General features: G+C 31.4%; 1 protein-coding gene across 1 annotated transcript in view; it reads left to right on the plus strand.

Moving 5' to 3' along the window:
- Window positions 1-23,004, plus strand: part of LOC127738275 (sodium-coupled neutral amino acid transporter 9-like) — a 53,881-nt gene that overhangs the window by 28,496 nt on the left and 2,381 nt on the right. Inside the window, exons 7-14 of the mRNA XM_052249465.1 lie at window positions 3,415-3,582; window positions 7,433-7,492; window positions 8,039-8,221; window positions 9,570-9,677; window positions 10,718-10,824; window positions 15,901-16,005; window positions 16,649-16,797; window positions 18,455-18,544. Coding sequence (XP_052105425.1) covers window positions 3,415-3,582; window positions 7,433-7,492; window positions 8,039-8,221; window positions 9,570-9,677; window positions 10,718-10,824; window positions 15,901-16,005; window positions 16,649-16,797; window positions 18,455-18,544 — 970 coding nt within the window. The remainder of the gene's footprint in view (window positions 1-3,414; window positions 3,583-7,432; window positions 7,493-8,038; window positions 8,222-9,569; window positions 9,678-10,717; window positions 10,825-15,900; window positions 16,006-16,648; window positions 16,798-18,454; window positions 18,545-23,004) is intronic.

Consider the following 23,004-nt stretch of genomic DNA (forward strand, 5'->3'; position numbering starts at 1 on the left):
TAAACAGCATTAACGTTCAGCAAAGTAAGATCTACAAATAAGTCTCATGACCAAAATTGTCAGTCGACCCCTTTAGGAGTTATTGCCCTTAATAGTCAATTTTTAACAATTTTTCATAAATTTTTGTTATCTTTTACAAAAATCTTCTTCTCTGAAACTACTGAGACAAATTTAACCATACTTGGCCATAATCATTATTAGGGTATCTAGTTTAAAAAATTGTCCGATGACCCCGCCTTCCAACCATCATTGCCGACTTGGTTAAAAATAGAACATAGGGGTAAAATGCAGTTTTTTTGGTTTATATCTCTGAAACTAAAGCATTTAGAGCAAATCTTACAGGTGACATAAATGTTCATCAGATTGAGATTTATCTGCCTTGAAATTTTCAGACGAATCCGAAAACCCATTGTTGGGTTGCTGCCCTGAGTAAGTAATTTTACAAAAATTTTGCAGTTTTTTGTTATTATCTTAGATATCATTATAATATCTAATATCTAATACTATTAATTATGATTTTAACCTTATTTTACATGATTTCCAAAGCATCAGTAAATACAGGTGAGCGACACAGGCTCTTGAGAGCCTCTAGTTCGGTCTGCGTCTGTTCATTCTTCCGTCCGTTCATTTGTTCCTCTGTTCGTCTGTCTGTCCCGCTTCAGGTTAAAGTTTTTGGTCAAGGTAGTTTTTGATGAAGTTGAAGTCCAATCAACTTGAAACTTAGTACACATGTTCCCTATGATATGATCTTTATAATTTTAATGCCAAATTAGAGTTTTGACCCCAATTTCACGGTCCACTGAACATAGAAAATGATAGTGCGAGTGGGGCATCCATGTACTATGGACACATTCTTGTTTCTCTGTTACTTCATCAGGCATGGTCACCTTTTTTCATAACGTCTCAATAGGAAATTCAGAGAAAAACAAGAAAATTTGACATCATAGTTGAATTTTGACCAATGAAGAACTGAGATCAACACTAGTAATGTATGTTATTGGTAGATCTTGCAAAATGTTGCTTTCAGACACAATTGTGACAGTTTTAATTGATGATCAGAGAGCACCTCTGAAGTCTAAGCTATGGCTGTTTTGATATTACTATAACATTTGAGTTGTTTAGCTTGCTATTTAAGACTTCATTAGCTATCAAAATCAGCAATGAAACTACTGTTCTAATATATGCTTATTTATAAATATATCTATAATTAGGACAGAAGCTGAACATATGTTAGTTGGTTCATTATTTGACTTAAAGGAGATAAAATATTAAAAAAGATCACAGGATTTAACAAAATGTTGGACACAACATCAAACTGCAGCAACAAAACAACAACCAATGTATCCAAGGCAAAAATCACAAAAAGAAACAAAAAAAGAAAAAAGTTTCCTAGCTTGGTAAATGGACAAAGTGTTTTAAACAAGGAATTATTTGAATCTGAAATAATTTTGAATTCTGGAAAATTGATTAGAAATGTATGATGAAAACTAACCCAACTAAATAGGGTTAGCCATGCGTGCATGGCTAAGGTTAATTTTACTTTCACTATCATTTCAGTATGAACTAACTAACCCACCTTAGCCATGCACGCATGGCTAACCCTATTTAGTTGGGTTAGTTTTCATCATATATTTCTCATCAATTTTCCAGAATTCAAAATTATTCCAGATTCAAATAATTCCTTGTTTTTAGGGCATTTCTATTTCTTTAATCATGTATTCAAACATGCCCTTTATCATGTTTATCTATATGAAGTAAAAAACACAATGAAAATGTTTAAGTGTTAACATGGTTTGGAAAGTAAGAACAAAATAGAAGGGTAGCATATAGGTATGGTTTGTCAGTGAATAGTCATCTACAAATAATAAGCCTAAACATAGTAACAAAATCATTTCAGTTGTTTATATATTTTTTTTTTCAGTAAACACAATTGGTAATACAAAGTGTAAACAAACACAAAACATGCCAGCACAGTTTTATCCTTTGTACTCCCACCATTCATTCCTGCTTATTAAATTCTTCTGACATCAATTTCAGGAAAAGAAGGGTGGAATGGGGGCATTATTAAGAAATAATGTGATTCTTGCATAAAAATCATTCACAGGTATGGGCGAAATTTAAAAGGAAAAGTTTTTCATATATATTATGAATATTGATGGAGATTTGAATGGCAAAGGATGGCTTAATTTTAATTCTTTTTCTATAACAAAAAAAAAACATATTTTTGTCACATATTTGAATTAGTAGATTTTGAGTGCATGTAAAAAACCAAACAATTGTTTATGAAAAATGTGTTTTTCATGCAGACAATCATTGTGGAAAATTATTTAGTTGGTTCTGGCAAGCACTGTCAGGAAAACTAAGGTATATGAAAATCAAACAAAATTTATGTACTGCAGCTATAAATCTACAAAGATTTCAATGGCATCATACCTATGTTTCAATGTAACGTCATGGATTCTAAACTACCTTTTTTATATTGTATTATCTCATCTTTTAAAAAGACATAATTGAACATCTGTAAGTTAAAAGTTCAGTGAAAAGATAGAGTAAAGACAACCCTTGGCACACCCTGTCCTTTAATGCAGCCTACCAGCAAACACATGTGACTGATTCTTGCCATTGAATTAATAGATATAAAATGATTTGCATAAGCATTCAGACTTTTACTGTTTATGTCTTTTAAATTGTCCTTGTATTGTAAAATTGATAATTTATTTTATGTATCAGCTGTAAAGATCTATGTTTGCATTTTTAACCGGATTTCCTAAGAAAAGTATCGATTATTAATTTGGTGATGTACGGTGGGCAGCTGCCAAACAGTGTTTGTGCAATAACTTGAAAACTTTTTAACTAAATCTTTTCTAATTTAAATATGTTGTTTCCTGTGACTAAATGATCAATTACGATTTTCATGATTTTAGCTTTTATCGTTGATGAGTTATAGATCTTTAAGGAGCGAAAAGTGAAACTTACTAGAGCTCAGTCCATGGGATAACTTGAAAAAGCTTACCGGGGTAGATGAAAATCTTGTGATACTTTGAATGTTGTATGATTTTTCACGATTGTAGCTTTTATCAATTTTGAGGAGTAGACCTGCAAATATCATTTTCGTGCTGTCAATCTCTTGTTTCACATGTAAATTGGTAGTACTTAATATCGTATTTCCACCATAATATTAGTATGATCTTTAAGGTACCTTTAAGGTTTGTCAATGTCCATTAATTCTGATGCATGAATTCAAGTTTATTTCTGTTTTCTAACAATTTGGAAGTAAATTAAGTAGAAAATTAAAAATGTTTCTTCTATTAGTCATGTGTAAAAATCTTATTTTCTGTTTTATTGATTCTAATGAAACTCACAAAATATAAGTCTTTCAACTGTAATTAACATTTAAATTTTTCTTTTTTTCAGCTGTTGATGGACAGTTGGTAGAATTTTCTGATGTATGTAAACATTACTTAGGGAAGTGGGCACAGTATCTAGCTGTGGGTTCATCACTACTAACTCTACTTGGAGGTGCTATTGTTTATTGGATACTCATGTCAAACTTTCTCTACAATGTAGTTTTATTTATTTGGCGTAAGTATTGCCAGCAAGATCTAATGTACAATTTGCAGTAGTGTTTATTGTTGAATAGACATTCATGAGACAGTTAGTTTAAAAATGTATTAGCTTGAAAAGGGTTTCAGTAGTTCCTGCTTTCAAAAAAGTTTTTAATCCAATACTCAAGCACAAAACCTAAGGAAGAGACCGATTTCATTGAGCCGCAACTCCTCTGAAACCATACAAAGTCACAAATATTTGTGATATGACGTATAAATGTAGTGTTTTGTACTTCCTAAATTTGTCTTTGAAACAATCTTTTTTCCACAGAAAACGCCAATTTTTGAGAAAATATCCAAATTCAGAGACCATGTCTTATATGCTTTCGCGCATGCTCAGTCGATTTTTTTCCATTGTGTTACTCATTTTGATGCCTTTCGGTAATGTCAACGAATTTTACGTAGCTCATACGGTTATTGAGTTAAAGGGTAAAATACTACTGAAAATCACACTTTGCCACACGTTTCTTATGGTATTTAATATTTTTATTTTTCAACCGAGATGAATGGGGTCTTTTGCATTATGTTCCTCATTTTCATCTCTTTAAAGAAATAGAATTAAATGTATTAACCGTGTCCAAATCCTGACTGTGTCCACCTTATTACTGTGTCCCACTCTGTTTCAACACTTGCCCAATTTACCGCGATTTCGCGGGCATCTTCTAGTATGATTAAAAGGAAAGAGGTGTATATGCCAATGAGACAGCACAAACAAAAACAGAAAGAGACAACTTGATATCAACATGAATACAGTCTTAAACAATATACAAGTGTCTGTATCATATATACAAAAAAAAATCACTCGGCATATTGTTATACCTCCACTCTGGACCTTGTCTGTTCATTGTCCATTCATGCAACAATCAATTTTGTCACACATTTCTCAGGTACCATTGAACAGAATGACTTCATATTTATTTAGCAGCTTGGCAGTGATGAGTTGTAAAGTGTGAGCGCTTTTGTGATCTGTCAAACACTTACTTCCTTTTTGACGAAGGTGTAAAATTTATTTTGCTAAAGCGAGACATAGTGATCCTAGATTCTGTCGTCGGCATCGTCAACATTTAGGTTCAGTCTGTGGTTAAAGTTTTTTTTAGACATCAATAAATTTGTCAAACCTACATGGAGTTTTATGAAATTTGGACAGAAGCTTATTAATGACCAAAATACAGTATCCAGAGCAAAATTTTGAAAACATTTATTTTCACTTTTCTGTATTTTACTGATAAATGGACTTAATTTTTTTTATAGTTAACATTCAGATTTAGTCTAAGGTTAAAGTTTTTCAGTCACCAATAACTTTGTCAAACCTTCATGGAATTTTATGAAATGTGGACAGAAGCTTGTTTATGACCAAAAGACAGTATCCAGAGCGAAATTCTGAAAATATTTATTTTCATTTTTCCATATTTTCCTGATAAATGGACTTAGTTTTTTTATAGTTAACATTCAGATTTATTCTGAGGTAAAAGTTTTTTTTAGACATCAATAACTTTGTCAAACCTTCATGAAATTTTATGAAATTTGGACAGAACCTTGTTTATGTCAGACCAAAATGCAGTATCCAGAGTGAAATTTTCATTTTTCCATATGTTACTGATAAATGGACTTAGTTTTTTTTTATAGTTAACAAGTAGATACAGTCTTGGGTTAAAGTTTGATACACATCAATTACTTTATCAAACCTTAATAGAGTTTTATGAAACTTTGGCAGAAGCTTTTTAATGAGTTTTTGACATTTTAAATTTGTAAACCTTCATGGATTAATATGAAACTTGGACAAAAGCTACTCTTCAAGACCAATAAATAGCATCTAAAGAAAAATTACTGATAAATGGATTCACTTTTTCAGTCAACATTTCACTTTTACACTGACAGCAGCAATCACAGGCGATACACAGGGTTCCGCGAAACCCCTTACAAATTTTTTTCAGTACTTGAATTACCAGTGGTGGTATGTTGATCACAACAATACATGCAATTATGCTTATCAGGACAATGCATGCAACTTCTTTTTTGTTTCAAAGTTTTTTTGTCTCGCCTGTGACGAAAGTCGCAGTATGCAAGACATAGGTATTACAATCACAATACATGCAATTATGCTTATCAGGACAATGCATGCAACTTCTTTTTTGTTTCAAAGTTTTTTTGTCTCGCCTGCGACGAAAGTCGCAGTATGCAAGACATAGGTATTACAATCCAGTGGCAGTGACGAGGTAAACTATTTGTTTAAAGCTTTATATTTCAGAAGGTCGAATACCTGGAATCGCCATACCTTGTATGCAGATACCTTATGTTGCGCAGTTTCCATCTGTCATATATCCTTTGTCCTTGACCTCATTTTCATGATTCAGTGACTGCTTGAAAAAAAATTACAGTTTTATTGTTAAGTGAAATACTCATCTTTTAACGAGTAATAGGATAACTATATTTGGTATATGGGTTCCTTGCAACATCTACATGTCCGTCAGGTATGGTTCACCTGATCTCGACCTTATTTCATGGATCAGTAATCAAGGTTTACGTTAGGTGGTCAATTCCATTTCTCAGATACTATAAGCAATAGGTCATCTATATTTGGTGTATGGAATGATTGTAAGGTGTACATGTCTGACTGACAGGTTTCATCTGACCTTGACCTCAATTTCATGGTTCATTGGACAATGTTAAGTTTTTGTAGTTTGGTCCATTTCTCAGATACTATAAACAATAGGGCCACTGTATTTGGTGTATTGAATGATTGTCAGGTGTGTGTATATGTCCGTCTGGCAGGTTTCATTGGACCTCAACCTCATTTTCATGGTTCATTGGACTATTTTTTAGTTTTTGTGTTTTGGTCTATTTTTCAGATTTTATAAGGAATAGGTCAATTATATTCAGTGTATAGAACAATTGTAAGGTGTACATGTCTGTCTGGCAGGGATTATATGATCTTGACCTCATTTTCATGGTTCATTGGTCAATAATAAGTTTTCGTAATTTTGTCAGTTTATCAGATACTATAAGCAATAGGTCAACTATATTTGGTGTATGGAATGATTGTAAGGTGTACATGTCTGTCTGGCAGGGTTCATATGACCTTGACCTCATTTTCATGTTTCATTAGTCAATGTTAAGATTTTGTGGTTTGATCTGTTTCTCAGCTACTATTAGCAATAGGACCACTATACTTGGTGTATGGAATAACCTCATTTTCATAGAACATTGATAATGTTAAGTTTATGTGATACTTGTAGTAAACCTTCATACTATAGACTTTCAACATGAATTAAATTTCAGCATTTGCACTCTTGTTTAGTGAGGGATCTGAAAAATGATAAATTAATATACTGTATGGTTCATGCTCATTGTTTAAGACAAGCTGTTGACTCTAAAATAATCTTGTACACCATATCTCGACATGATTTCTTATAACAACAGTCATACTATTAAAAAGTACAAGATTCCATTATGTGCACTTTCTGTCTATGGTAAAGGTGAATCACAAACAACGGGCCAAACTAATTAAATAAGAAATAACTGAAACAGCCGATAGATACATGTTAATTAATTCTATTGGGTGATCAGTAAAATTCTTATATTTCTTTCATTGTTCAATTTGACAACACTTTTAAATGTGTAACAGTTTTCAAAGAAAAAAATAAACTTTATTTTGAAAACAGAAAATTCATAATCATGATGGTATTATACAGCTGTACTCCCTTTTATATTGTAAAGAATCAGTGTTATTGTGTGTGTTTAAAATTAAGATTTTCTGCATATTTGATTGGCCCATAAAAGCTTGTCATACCTTGGTCCGTATCAAGTGGTTTAATGATTAATTTCAGATAAAGCTGAACATGATTCTTCAACTGCTAGCAACATGAATATTTCAAATCCAGATATAGGTGAGGTATTCAAATAAACCACAAACTTTTATTGACTGTGTTTGAGGACAAGAGTAATTTTTTTTTACCAAAAGAAACATCTTCAAAGTATGAAGGTCAAACAGGACATATGTTTTAAGAGATCACACCATAAAAGTCTTCTTTAAATCTTATTTATTTTATTTTTAAAGCAGACCCAATGTAAATTAAACTTTGATTAGATGCTGCTTTATTCAGGAGAGTTGTAAACTCCTACTGGAATAGAAGCTTGATCTCCTGGTAACAAAACTGAAACTCTTCAGCACTACTTACTAAACTTTTAAAACTTGGAGAAACCATACAAACATTCAAATGATATTTTTTGTATTTAGAAAGATGTTGAGTTTGAAATAAAGTCCTTTATTGTAAACAACATTTACCCTGAAAATGAAATGGAAATTTATATATTTATGGATAAATCACAAATTTCAAATAACAGTCTATATAGTTGTCTTATTGTCAATCATACCACATCTCCTTATTTTTATATATGACCATTTCAGTTTCAGATTGTTTTTTTTATTACAGTATGCAATGTTCATCATCCAGATAAGAATCATACATCATCTATATATGGATCTCATACACATGAAGAACAATTTGATAAAATATGGAATGTATCTTATACAGTACCTTTCTTCTTAATACTCATCTTAGGACCTCTAGTCAACTTTAAATCTCCTACATTCTTCACAAAATTCAATGCTTTAGGTAAGTTAACGTATTATATACAAAGTTTTTTTTGGGGGGGAAAGGGGGTATATAGGTATTACCATGTCCGTCCGTCTACCCATGTGCCTTGTACAGACAACTCTTCCTAAACAGCTAGAGGAATATTGATGAAACTGTGGTCAATTGTAGAATACTGCCTTAGAATGTGCTTAACAAAATATGATCCTTGCCCAACATGGTAAAGGGGAGATAACCAAATTTTCCTTACAGTACTTCAGTATTGAAATATGTGGTAATAGTCTCTCACAAACACAAATCCTTCTAAAAGGCTAAACTTGTAATGATGACACTTGACACATATGTAGAATACTACCTGAGGATGTGCTTGAAGGAATATGGTCTCAGGCCACATATATATTCAGGAAAGAATTGAATGTACTTATTTCATTGTTGCAATATGTGGTAATAGTATTTCATGCATACAACTCCTCTTAAAGGGATTGAAGAATATTGATGAAACTGCACAAAGTTGTAGAAAACTACTTGAAGATTTGCTTAAAAGAATATGATCCCTGTCCAACATGTTCAAGAGGAGATTATCAAATTTACTTACTTCAGTATTGCAATACATGTACGTGGTAGTTTTCTCTCATAAGCACAACTCCTCCTAAACAGCTAGACGAGTATGGAAGAAATTTTACTCTGTATTAGAACACAACATTAGGATGTGCAGTAAGGAATATTCTGGCATGTGGCAGGTTCGCTTAACTCCCATCTTAATTGACTAGGATTGTCAGTTTTCCTACTGAAGGTCGTGGTTCTCTCTGGGCACTACAGCATCCTCCACTAATAAAAACTGACCAACATGAAATAGCACAATAGTACTGAAAGTGGCATTAAACACCAATCAATCAGTTTACATGGAACTGTAATGAAATAAAGTGGGTGTCAATTTTTGTGGGTTGCTGAAAAATTCATGGTAAATTTTATTTAAGTAAGATACTATTTAATCATATAGAAACTGAAATAGTTATAGAAAAGATTTTTCTCATAAAAAAGTGTAAAATGTATATTTAAACTTGGATTTAAAAAATATAAGTCTCTGTATTTACTTTTGAGAAATGTATGATGTAAAATACAATCATTTTGAACAAGGGGATATTGATATGATCTTAGAGGAGATTTTTTAGATGAACACCTTTCAGGAAATCAAAATATATATATAGAGGAGTAACCATTCTGGTTTATTGATATATAGTAAGAAAAGATCTTTTAAGCAGTTATAAGTCCAAGATAATATAATTTGACTTTACTGTAAGTGCTGCTGGCCTTCCTTTGCAATTGACACATTTATTTTTAGCTTTTAATCAAAACATTTACATTTCAGCTACCTTATCTGTGACATATTTGATATGCTTTGTCATAATAAATGCTGCAAAATGGGGTATAAATGTAGATTTCAGTGGAAATGAGCAGCAGATATTTTATGTCTCGGGTAAGCAAGTTCTATATATAGTACTGTTTATTGTTCTCTTCACATTCACAGATCAAATTCATAGTTAGTCACTTTAATACAGTGAGTAATCTTTCTTCCTAATTCAAACTCAAGAACAAGTTAATGGTAGATTAAACATTCTTTTTCTGAATTTCATGGCAAGTATGAGAGGAGATGGCCCACTTTATATATCTATAAATTCAGAATAAAATAAACGTTTAATTCTTATAGTTCCAGTCTGACAGAAATTTGTATTTAAGGGATATTTATATTTTTTTCCCAAAAATTCAGAAGAACACAAAACATTTCTGAATTTCCCAAAAATAAAGAATAAAATGCGCAGCAACATCGAAGTTGAAAAAATGTTACACTGGAAATTTTTTATTACCATTTTTCAATTTTACATCCTGGTTTAAAAATGAGTAAAGGAATTGTTCATAAGAAATAAATTCGTTATCCTGAGGCGCAGCCGAATGGGTGTATGAATTTTCAACAACGGTGTAAAATTCCGTACACCTCTGATTACACCAAGATAACTAATAAACCAGAAATAATATAGAAAAATAGTATGGAATCAATATCATATTGTATGCAACATGGAAATAAGGTTGGAATTACACATGTACTGTTGTCTAGATACAAGCTCTGCAATATGTTAGTCAGACATGGTAAGTATGATGTTAAGAGTACTAGCAGAGGATACAAAAGTCCACAAGAAAAGTCCTATTTTATTTTTTTGATCTGATTAGATTTGGGGTTCTACTAATGTAGAAGTGTAACACAAATGCTGATTTCAAGCCAAAGCAACCAGTCTTTACCAAAGGATATCCGATATGATACAATTATCTAGACAAGTAATGGAATCTACGTAGCTTGCCAGATCTTACACATGCATGCTGATCAGTACACTACTATTCCAAACAATTGTCATTCCAACCAATATATGAAAATAAAACAAACAAGAAAAGAATGGTATAAGAGTTAGTCATAAAATTCTTGAAATGCAAGACCAGACAATTCTCATATGTATAATTTTTCAGATTTTAAGGGAAGTTTTCCTGCATTGACTGGTATTGCAGCTTTAGCTTATTTTGTACAGAACTCTTGTGTATCAATAGTCAGAAATCAGAAATATCCTGAAAATAATGTAAGTATGGTGTCTAAGTTACTTTCATATAAGGCCAAAATAAATAAATAGTGTGTTTCCGGTTTCCCGACCCTACCTCCGTTTCTGACGCCGACCTTAAACATTTTATTGACAAAAATAAAATAAAATATTAAAAATCCGGATTTTTCGGTCTGTCCGGATTTGACTTTTCGTTTAGAAAACTACAGATCTTCAAAACCTTTGATAGCAATGACCAATAAAGATAAGTAAAGCGTTTCAAGAACCAAGATTTTAAATAAACAAGCATGGCTTTTTCACAACCGTGCAGCGTATTAGCTGTCAAATATGCGAAATGTGATCACATGGTTGCAAAATATAATGACATTAATTTCGGATAATTACGATATGATGAATCTTTTTAAAGAACACCATGATTGACCTATAGACGACAAAAATACGAAGTTAACGCATTTTGCCCAACTTCATTGCACAGGCAGTGTTCTCCCCAGGCACTTAAAGGACCGCAGCCTGCGATGTATAATTGTTGACCGTGGTGGTATCGGTCTTACCGCGATGTATAATTTTTTACCGTGGTGCTAAAATTTTCAGTAAAAAAAATCGTGAATCGGTAAAGTTTTAAGCGATTTGTTAAATCTTTTCCATGCGATAAAAATTCCAGGTGAAATTTGACCAGTTCAAACCAGTTTACCCAGATTGTTGACACCACATGATCGATTTACCTTATGAGGTTAACCTTGTTGATTGGATTTAATCATTGTAATTAACACTTGTTACATTATTCTTTTGTGTTTTAATTAGGAGTTCATAACTTTATGATCACTGATAACTATTTTATGGCTTCACTCACAACCCAAGCGCTGACCTGTGACAAGTCTGCAAATACTTTGTACACAAACAGTGTGACCCGATAGTTGCACACACGCCTGTACATTTTTTGTACATAATAAAGTTGGCTCATTAGTATAGTATAATATGTCTGATTAAACCCGCCGATGATGGCCAAAATTTTCTTTGATTATGACATAGTTAGTGCATGATGTCGGGTTTCAACTATAGTATCTGTGAAGGGGACGGACATATGTACATATCACATGACCCAGTTAGTTCACGTAGAATATTAAAGTTTATTTAATAAATAAAAATGTATGATCATGACTGTACTTTCAAACTGGATATCTATATCCACAATTAATGAATAACATAAGTAATCTTGCAAATTTTATCCATAAGCACATGTCAAATCTATTAATACCTGCTTCCTGTCATTTAGGTGGGAAAAATAGGGAGACTTTGTTGTTGACATTGAATATGGTTACTTATAGACCTAAGATAAATTTATAGATTTAGGAATTCTTTTTAAATGGATCATGACAAATAAAGATTTAGATTTCAGTGCAGTATTAAGTCTGTATCAATGTTTGATTATCACCAAAGACAAGAAAGGTTAATATTTACATGAAATCTATGGCAAAATGTTTTTAAATTTATGAAAAATTTCTTTTTTTTTTAAATTTAAGATAGAAACTGGTTCAAACAATAAATCATTATTTGTTCTTGTTATTTTATATCTCCTTATGACAAGAATCCTTTCAAATACAACAACTTTCTTTCTAGAAACTATAAAGTTTTTTTAAATTAAACATTTTTGGTCTCCTTTGAATGATATTTTATTTTTATTGATCATGGATTTTATAAAATATTTGATTACTTTAAATTTAGATGAATATTTTGTAATGAATCATGTTTTATTTATTTAAAAAAAATATTAAAGTATACAAACTGTTTATTGATTTACTTCTTTTTTTACCAATAATTTTCTGACTCAATGTCTACATAACACAGTACCACAGTGTTAAAACAAAACAAGAGACATACTGCAGTAACTAGAAATATACGCGACACAACTGATTGTATGAATCATTTCACCAAGCTGTCCACACGAGTTACCCTGGTGCTATCCAGAAATCCTGGGGAGAACACTTGACAGGTACAAGACAAGATTTTTTAAATATTTGTATATATAGTGAATAATGTATTCAGTATATATACATATATTAACAAAATCTCATTTTGTACCTGTGCTTCTTTGAACCAAAAGTCAGAATCGTTTCAGGTTGTACAGACTGTATCTAATTCTGTCGGTTAATTGACAAATAATTTAAGAGTAAAATGAGATCAATTTACTGCTAAAATCAATCCAGCTTTTGTTGTGAAAAATGCTCTTACGAATGTTGTAAAAAATTGTTCTTAGGGCAACATAAACGGCTGTTAATGCTTTTGAGCATTTGACAGTTTGAGTTCACGACGGCAAGGGGGCAGACAATGTGTAACGAGAAATAGAAAGCTTTCCCCAGTAGGCAGACATGGTGTATGATTCATGTTCATTTACAAATGAATCTGCCCCGACACCATGTCTACTTTTATTCTTTTATATTTTCTCTGGATGGTCCTTCAACAGTTTATACTAGAGAAGGAAAAAAAATCATGTCCTATTAATATCTACAATTTTTTTCCATAGATTTAATAAGACAAAGATTTCACTCTTCTCAAAACCTGGAATTTTAATATTGTCAGAACCCTCCTCTTCAAGATTAAATTCTGTCAAACATCAAAACACATCTATATATTAAATAAAAAGGGTGCAAGAGTATTACCCCTCGAAAAATCATAATAAGCCACTGCTTGGCATCGATTTGCAGTGTTTTTACTACTAAAAAAAAAGGGGGGGCGGGGGGGGTAGGAATCTGTTCCCACATGTATATCCTGTGTGTCATTTACATTGTTAGGTTCAACGAGGCCTAACATAATAATACCATGCCAGATTTTTCACTGCCATTTTTGCATTAAGATAATTAATCGACAAGAACATATTCCTATACTGATGGACTTTAAAAACGCAACACTAGATTATTCTTTTTTACTCCCATTTTCAAACAGGCAATTTATTGTAAAATAAATGTATAAAGATAACTTTTATTCATTTCTTAATTGTCTGAAAAAAAAGTTTGCAGTTCAAAAGATGAACTCATGATGTCATTTTTAAAGTTTAATTCATGTGGTATATGCACTGAAACCCTGGTTTTCTCCTTATCAATGGAACACCGTCGAAGGCAATGACTGCCTGCAACCAACGTCAAAATGATTGTCAGAAAGGTCAACCAATTTTGTGGGCATGTTTTGAGTTCTGTTTTGTACCTTTTGAATTTGCCTCTGCCCCATGCATTACAGTGTGTTTTAGCAATTAAGGGGTTTAAAATTAAGAGCTTCAAATATTTTTCTGCAGTCGATTCTTTGGCATTTCAGTGTATGGGAAACATTTTTGGCATGAATCTGTCTGCCATTGCATTCGTCGACTTGATTAGCAGTTGACGTTGCAGCCATAAATAAGTCTCGCAAAAGATGTTGCATAATCAAATTTTATTGACGTTGCGTCGTCACTTTATATTGATCTGGTCATGGATGGTCATCAACAAATCCTGTCTGCCTGTACCGTTGTTGTAAGGACAGTAAAAAGAGTTTCTGACGTGAAATTGTCTGAAAACAGCACGTTCACGTATTCCTGCCTGCAATATTCTTATGGCCTGATTCAGATTTTCACTGCTTAGTCTCAGCAATATGGAGATGCAACATTTGTTTAATGATTCAAGTGTGGGTACAGATTGAACGAATTGTTTCACCAAAAAAAATCCTTAAAAAATCATTTGTTGGTTTCAAATTTCGCATTGAGAAATTCGTGCGACTTCAATAATCCGATATGTTACATAACCTCAGGTACGTCAGGTATTGAATTTTTCTAACCATTAAGAAGTATGGTAAGAATGAATAGTTGTTATATGAGGATCAATCGTGGTTTGGTAAAAAAAGTTCACCAAAATGTGTGTTGCGTTTCTAAAGTCCGTCAGTATATTACGACCCATGAAATGCATAAAATTTGCATTAAAGTTTATTTTCATATTTCTTACACAGAACTTAAACAGAAAATTAAAAAAGCTGTAGATTTAAGTACTATTCTAAATATCAAAGAAGCATGCAAGACACATCAGATGATTTCATTTTGAACCTTTTTCTGCTGTTATCGATAGAAAAAAATAAAAAGTTTTTATAAAATAAAATGTTTTACCTACCTACCCTACCTAATTTTTTTCGAGGTGAAATAGGAAACACACTATTTATTTTGGCCTAAATAAAAACTGTATTGTCCCCCATCACAATGAGAAGGAGGGAAATAAATAAATTGAGTGGTTTTTTTCATCCATCCATCCATTCGTTTGTCATGTCCATCTATCCATCTGCCTTTCTGTGCCATTGTTCTACTCATTCATCAATCTCCCCCTGGAGTACACAATTCAGAGGTCTGTTGAGATTTGAGATAAGTTCTCATATATGGAATGATTTATAAATGATCGTAATATTTAGCAATGTTTAATCAATATTTTGTTTGGGAGATATGCTCCTGCAGTTTACATCTGATTTATTTGATCAGAGTGAAATATGGTAGAATAGCCTCTAAACATTTGAAATTTTAAACAAATTGTATAATTTACAGTTATTGTGAGGTAAAGGTAAACCTATTTTTTTTTCTTCTCAAAAACAATTTTAATTATGCTATGCTTGATCCTTTTTGCATGAATATTTGCTCCTTAAAAAAATTGGAAATTGCAACAATATCTTCATTTTTATAAGAATATCTCACAAAATATCTTTTCATTTTCTGTTCCCCCTAATAACTCTAGCATTTAATCATCAAGATGATTTTTTATGAGATTTCTTCATAAATCTATGCATAACCAGCATAATACTTCTTCGCTCGTCAATGAAAATAACATGTTATAGTTTTGCTTTTCTGTGTTAACCTTTAACACACAAAGCCAAAAAAATGAAAGCCAAGGATGTATAAGTACCAAAACATGCAAAGAGCTATATGATCAAAAGGGACCTAAGATAATAGCCAAATTCATCTACCATCTACATTGCATGAGGGAGTTGGAACCTTAGTTTCATAATATTGTCTAAATTTATCAACGGAGAATTTAACAAATAACCTGTTAGTACCTGTCATAACTGTTAACATGTTACATCTTCTGTATTTTGTAGATAAGAGATTTGATTATAGCCTATATATTAGTGGCCTTTACTTATATATTTGTTGGTGTTATGTTTTTTATAAGTTTTCCAATGGAAAAGGACTGCATTGAAGATGTAAGTAAAGAGATTTAAAACTATAGAAATATGCATAGTTGGATAACATTTATTTGCTCAAGTAACCGATAAATGTTAATGTTGACAAGATTTACTGGAGATTGTATGGTCTTATCAGTGTCTGACTTTAGTTGTATTTTAGGGTTGTTTTTTTTTAAGTCTTTAAAAGAATTCAGAGCTTGACATATTACTAGACACTGATCTTTTGTTGAATACTGCATGTCAATTTATAGATATTTTTGGTTGTTTTCATGGTTTTTAGGTTAAGTCACTGTCTTTATTTTATTTATGTGCTTCTTCCCCTTTTTATTGATAATACAAAAACAAAAATTTAACAACAAAAAAAACAAAAAAAAATACTGCTGTGTTTGGTATTCTAAATTCAAAAATAAAATATTTTGTTTATGATTTTTCTTTAGTTAATTAATATATAGAAAAAAATGTAAACCAATAATTTTGATAGCAGAGTTCAGTTTTAACATTCTTCAACACCTTTACCGTCCATTGTTACATAAACAGTAGCTATCTAAAAGATGTTATACCTTTTAGAGCTTCAATTGAAATTTGAAATGGACATTCACATGCACGTTTTATGGTTGACATAGCAGATGCTTCATTTAGTATTTTCCTCTTTTATTTGCAGAATTTATTAAACAATATGTCTGACACTTATGTCTTGGCATTTGTGGCAAGAATTAGCTTATTCTTCCAGATGATGTGTGTTTTCCCATTGTTATTGTATATATTTAGAGTACAACTTTTGTATACCATATACAACATGGTTTGGCCAGGGTAAGTTATTGTATACATTTATATTACAAAAAAAGCAAATAATCAAAAGTTGATGATCAATAACAGAACAACATGTTTTGCAATCATAAAAAAGTAAAAGAACTTTAAAAGATGTTAAACTTTTTGCGTGCACAATTGAAGTAGTGACTGTTTTTTTATTAATTTTTTTTTATTTAAAGGACAGTTAAAGTAGTCAACATAAAATTTATTACATAGGCCAAACCGAAAAAAAAGAATTTGTTCTTCAGAATTTTCAGAATAAAAAGGGGCAGAGCAAAATTAAAAAAAAAACATATCCATAAATCTTATGGGGTGAAACATTGAATAGGACAATATAATGAAAAAATTACACTTTTTAAAATTTTGTGCGTCTGAAATGCTATTCTAGATTTACCATTCATAAGGAATGCTCTAACCCAAACTTTTGAAACTAGGGATTTATAGATACATAGAAACGTTAGGAGCTTATGATCGAAACTGACCTTAAAGGAATAATCAAATTCACCTAAGGTCAACTTTGCCTGATGTATTTGGAACCTTAGTTTTTTAGTAATTTCTAAGCTGCATCATTAAGATTCCTAGGCATCCTTGCTTGTCATTAAAACATATTCCACTTAATGTTTAATTTTACTGTCGGTTTGTTGCAGTAACTTTAGAGCCCATTCTTTTTTTATGCCATTTTAAAATGTATCAGGGAGCTAGTAAGGAATTGTTTGTTTTTCTTTCCCAAAAGCAATGGATGATATTTTAGATTTTAAAACAGTCCTAAGAGTTATAAAGAACAGCTTCAATATTTGAATGTCATCCATATTACTTCCAGATTTTGTGTTTACAGTGGCCTATGATTTAACAGGGAAGTTTTTTAATCAAATCAAATGATGTTTATTGAACATGTTCAAAATAAAACATCATCTTTTATTGAAATAGACCATTTACTCCACATGTCAACAACAGCTCCCACACTGAACATAATTTGAATAATCAACAGCCAAAAATTTCTGGTTGCTTATGAATTTTGAACAACACACTAAACACATCTGAAGTCTACTTACGAAATATGGGAATTACCCTCTGTACTTTTAAATGTTGCCAAACAAAAGCAACAGTGTTGATAAAATTCACCTTTTTAGTCAAATTTGTATGTTGTCAACTAAAACATTTCTATTGGATATGTGCCAAAATCATTCTGGTAAAACTAACATCTGTAAATTTGCAGATTAACAAAAATAATTTCTGAACAAAAAATAAACCAAAAAAATGAAATCTGAAAATTTGAGGTAGTGTTTCTGAAGAACAAGATATCAATTTGGTGTGGCTTAACACACATTTTTCCATGTGATCTTCATCCATAACTTTTTACCCACAGCTATTTCCAATTATAAATCTTCTCTAAAACTAGAAGCAGAATGTAGTAATGTGCTTAATACATATCACTTTTAATCAATTACATCACAGATGTCCCTGTAAAGTTTTGTCATCACAAAAGAAAAGTGACTTCAATAGCGGAAGTCTGAAAAATGTCACAGATTTCTGAAATAGTGATTAGGTCTGTCGTCAACTGCAGCATTATTATATCTGTATATTACAATTGTGTCTATTCGTTTAGCTACTTCAATTTGCAATATTTTATTCTTATTTTATTTTTTATATTTTGTAGATTGCGCCATGTTTTGGTATTGAATGTGTGTATAATTGCAGTATGTGTGGTATTTGCAGTATTTCTACCTCATATAGGAAAAATTATAGGGTAAAATCATTTATACTAATCTAGCTAAGTTTTCTGAATTGTGACTTGCAAAGATGTATAATGTATTGAAGAAGTATTTGGTATATCATATTGTCACAAGTTTTATGGAATCAATCATTATGAAATATGGATTCCGTAGTCTTTTTCAAAGGGATTCCAAAGTTTGATACACATTACAACATATACAAGAATGGCATTACAGAGTCGAACATCCTCATAACTCTTGGCAGGTCATTTGGTCTCTGGTGATTAGTTGTCTCATCGGCAATCATACCACATCTTCTTATTTTTATATTGCATATGACCTAAACAATTAAGTTAGACTCAAATGATTAATGAAATTTTTAAAAATCAACTAGAGGCTCGAAACCACCTGGCATTTAAAAAAGTGGGGGTTTACTGTTTTACCTCTGTCTGTCCGTCCGTCCGTCCCATGAATATTTTTCGTCGCATTTTTCTCAGGAACTACATCATAAGGATTTCTGAAATTTGGTTTCAGGGTTTATATGAGTCAGCTATACCGTGTGATGAGTTTTCAGAGTCATCACTCATCAACTTCCTGTTTACCGAAATATTTGGGCAGGGGTATCATCAGTGAGCAGTAGCTCGCAGTTTCACTTGTTTTTTAATCTTGTGGAAATTTGAATTATTTTATAATTTCCATAATTTTCCAGGATTAATAAACACCAGAACAAATGTGTGCATTCTTTCATTTAGACATTTGTTCAATACTTATTTACATTAGCCTTGTACAAAAGATTTATGCATAGTGAAATATAAAAAAATAATAGTTATGAATAAACTGTTCATTTATTTATTTTTTGACACTGATATTTGATATTCCATCCAGTATTCCAGTTTCATTTTGACATAATTTTTAAATATTTTCCTAAATCTATTAACTTTTTTGGAATATTTTCTCACATTTTTCACTACAGTCGACTCTCGTTATCTCGAAGTCAGCCGGACCACAGAATTATTTCGAGATACACGTAGTTCGACTCAAACGAAAACCGGAAGTTTGACAGACCAAGGGACACAACTCTTGCTTAGCTTGGTAAAGCTAAAATAAATCCGGATGAATATGGGAAGGGGATCGATATTCTGGTATCAGATCGATGTATTTGTATGTCATGGTCTTTCATTATTTTAATAACATTATTTTTACTTATTCAATTGTTTCAGTTACAACTTTTTCTTATGGCTTTTATCCGAGAGAGTAATTTCCAATCTGTCTTAGCGTTATTTAGGTCGTTTAAAGTTAACAAAATTGTTTATTCTCGGATACAAGAGATTTTAGAAAATTTAGATTTCTCTTCATTTTGTTTCATCTCACTCTTTCTTTTCAAAAGAAAATACAACAAGATTAAAGATGCCGATTGAGTAGTTTTTAGGTGATCATCAACGGAAGTCTTAATCCTCACTTTATACACACCCAAGCTCATTAGTGTAAATCACGATTAATTGTTTTGTAAACATGTTAAATACTTTTTCATGAACATTAACAATGTATCACTAATTATTTATTAAAATTCTATAAAAGATATCTTAAGTAAACACTCGTGGAAATAGCATGTCATAAATTAATTACAGTGGTCAGTGACCGGAAATTTAATTACACGTGTATTGTCAGATTAACTCTTCAATCCATTTAAATCCTGGAGGTCATGTTTTGACATATTTGTATTAGTTCGAGATAAATAATGAATTTTGAATGCTTTTGTTAACCTTGGGACCGTAAATTTAGTTTGACTCAACCGAAATTTCGACTCATCCAATTTCGACTCATCAGGAGTCGAAATACATACATTCATATGGAACAAAGTTCGGGACCACGTGAAAACTTCGACTCATCCGAAATTTCGAGACAACGAGAGTTGACTGTATATCACTAGATTTTTTTTCTATATCCAAAGTATTATATTTGATTTCCCATGATATATATGTAGGACTCTGAACCGCGATGGTCATGCTGATGTGCGATGGTTTAATGCTGAAGTGTGTTTTTTTTTTATCACGCCGAAGTGCGATGGTGGCATTGTGACACTATCTTGTTGATAGCTACGCCGAAGTGTGATGGTGGTTACGCTGTAGTGCGATGGATCATATTTTCAAAGTTTTTCAAGTTCAAATGTCGATGTAGAAGTCAATTTGTTTGTTAGAAGTAGCTTTTCGTTTTTTTATGTAAAATATCGAGAGTATAACCCGTTTAATTCAAAACAGTCATGATAAATAGTCATTGGATTTTCAGTCCTCACTGTGACGGTGTAGTGTACATTATACTTTGTAAATAGCTTAGACAAACAAACAAACCAGTTGTTCAAACAATCATTCAGAATTGACACTACCGGTACATACAAAAGCTATTTTCCTTTAAAACCAGTACCAACTGCAATGACTGAAAAAATGTGGTACTTGTTTGAAATGCAAATACTTCTTGGTAAGTCAGACAAAATAAGCAAAAAATCTATACGGCTGCTGTGAATCAGAACAAGGAATAAGATAGATCACCGATGTTTTTTTACTGCAACTGGAGAAAATATTGAACGTTTGGTATTTATATACCAACTTATAAAAAAAATCAAGCTCGCATAATAATTGAACATCTGTTAATTCTAAACTAGCCATCACGCGTCTTATAGACCATCGCACTTCAGCGTCCCCATCTCACCTACGAGTCCTACATATATATATCCCAATTAAACAGGTGCAGAGTCTTTATATTAGATCCAGAATTTTGTAATTTTTGATTATTTCCAATATCACATTACAAATTTTTTGGATATTTTATTCATATTTTTCCCTTTATCGCTTGATTTTACTATATCCTCAGTATTCAGTTTTTGTTTTTTTCCCATGATATATATCCCAATTAAACAATATTAGATCCAGAATTTTATAATGATTATTTCCAATATCACATTCAAAATTGTTATCCTCATGTTATGATTTTTTTTGGAATATTTTACTTTTATTATTCACTTTATCACTAGATTTGACTATATCCACTGTATTCACATTTAATTTCATTTCCATGATATATATCCAATTTAAACAAGTGAATCATCTTTATATTAGATCCAGAATTTTATAATGATTATTTTCAAAATCACATTTAAACATTTAAAGCCACAGAAACATGTTGGTTGAACTTATTTCTCCTTCTTGCATTCCAGATTTGATTTTTTTTACCTTTTTGATTAACTAAATCCCAATTTATAAAAAGTGAATTCCCTTGAGAGAATACAGTATTTGTATGCACAAAAATCCTAATAGATTTCAAAGAAAAACACTGCAAGGTATACTCCAAATTTTTTTTGACTTTTACATGTACATCATCATGTGAAAGCCACACAAAATATTTTGAATGAATTATTTCCTCCTTGATACATTTATGACAATCCAGTCAAAGTCACATTTTAAGAAGAAAAATTAAATTGCATATAAGAAGTGAATTCAAATAAAATAAATCCCTATTTTTTATGCACATTGATTCCAATAGATTTCAAACACTTTGAATAATATTCCAAATGAAAAAATTGAATGGATATATGAAGAATTGCATAACATATCCATCTGAAAACTGAAACTGAAAACACCTGAATAGCTATTTCTTGTTTCACTGACAACTGGACAATACCATGTATAAGGGTTAACAATTTAAATATTCTTTTATTATGTAAAAACAGTTTTAATTTTCATACGTATTGCATGCTGCTAAGAAAATCTTTTGACCGATTTAGATTTTTGGATCAAAAGTAGATTAATCATCTATATTGGGGACTTAAAACAATGAAAACCAATGATATTTTCTTCCCTATCAATTTTATGATAGAATAACCCTAGGTGAAGAAAACTTAAGGAAAAAAGCATGCTGTATGGTTGGGTTAGGTGAATAAAAAACAGTACAGATAGCATCAAGGTAGACTCAACTCCAATACCAACTGGTCAATTTAAATGTCCCAATTGTATTGACAATTTTACAATCTGGTTGAACAATAGGTAAAGGTAAACAGCAACACCTATAGTCAAGTCACAGTAACATTAAATTGTTTTAAGAATTGAGTGCTTCTTTTTGTAAATTTATTGGGGTGTAAAAGTGTTGACCGAAGTACATTTTGTATGAAGCGCTTCATTCTAAAAATGTGCGCACGGTCAATGCTTTTACAACCCTATAAAATTACTAAAAGAAGCATTCAATACTTATAATTACATTTTTTTACTAGGATCATGAAAACACGATTTCTATCAAGTTTTTCTTTTATTTACCTGTGCACTTTATTGTGGAAGCTCGTGTCATCATGAATGTTACATTTCAATTTGAAATGTAGGTTAATTTCAGAATGACACGAGATTGCAGTTAGCCAATCAAATTAATGTATTATAATGAGAAATACATGTAATGTAATTATTCTGATATCAATCTTATAAATGACATCCTTAGGTGCTAAACAATATAT

Source organism: Mytilus californianus, unplaced genomic scaffold, assembly GCF_021869535.1.
Source record: "Mytilus californianus isolate M0D057914Y unplaced genomic scaffold, xbMytCali1.0.p SCAF_1, whole genome shotgun sequence".
Classification (NCBI taxonomy): Eukaryota; Metazoa; Mollusca; class Bivalvia; order Mytilida; family Mytilidae; genus Mytilus; species Mytilus californianus.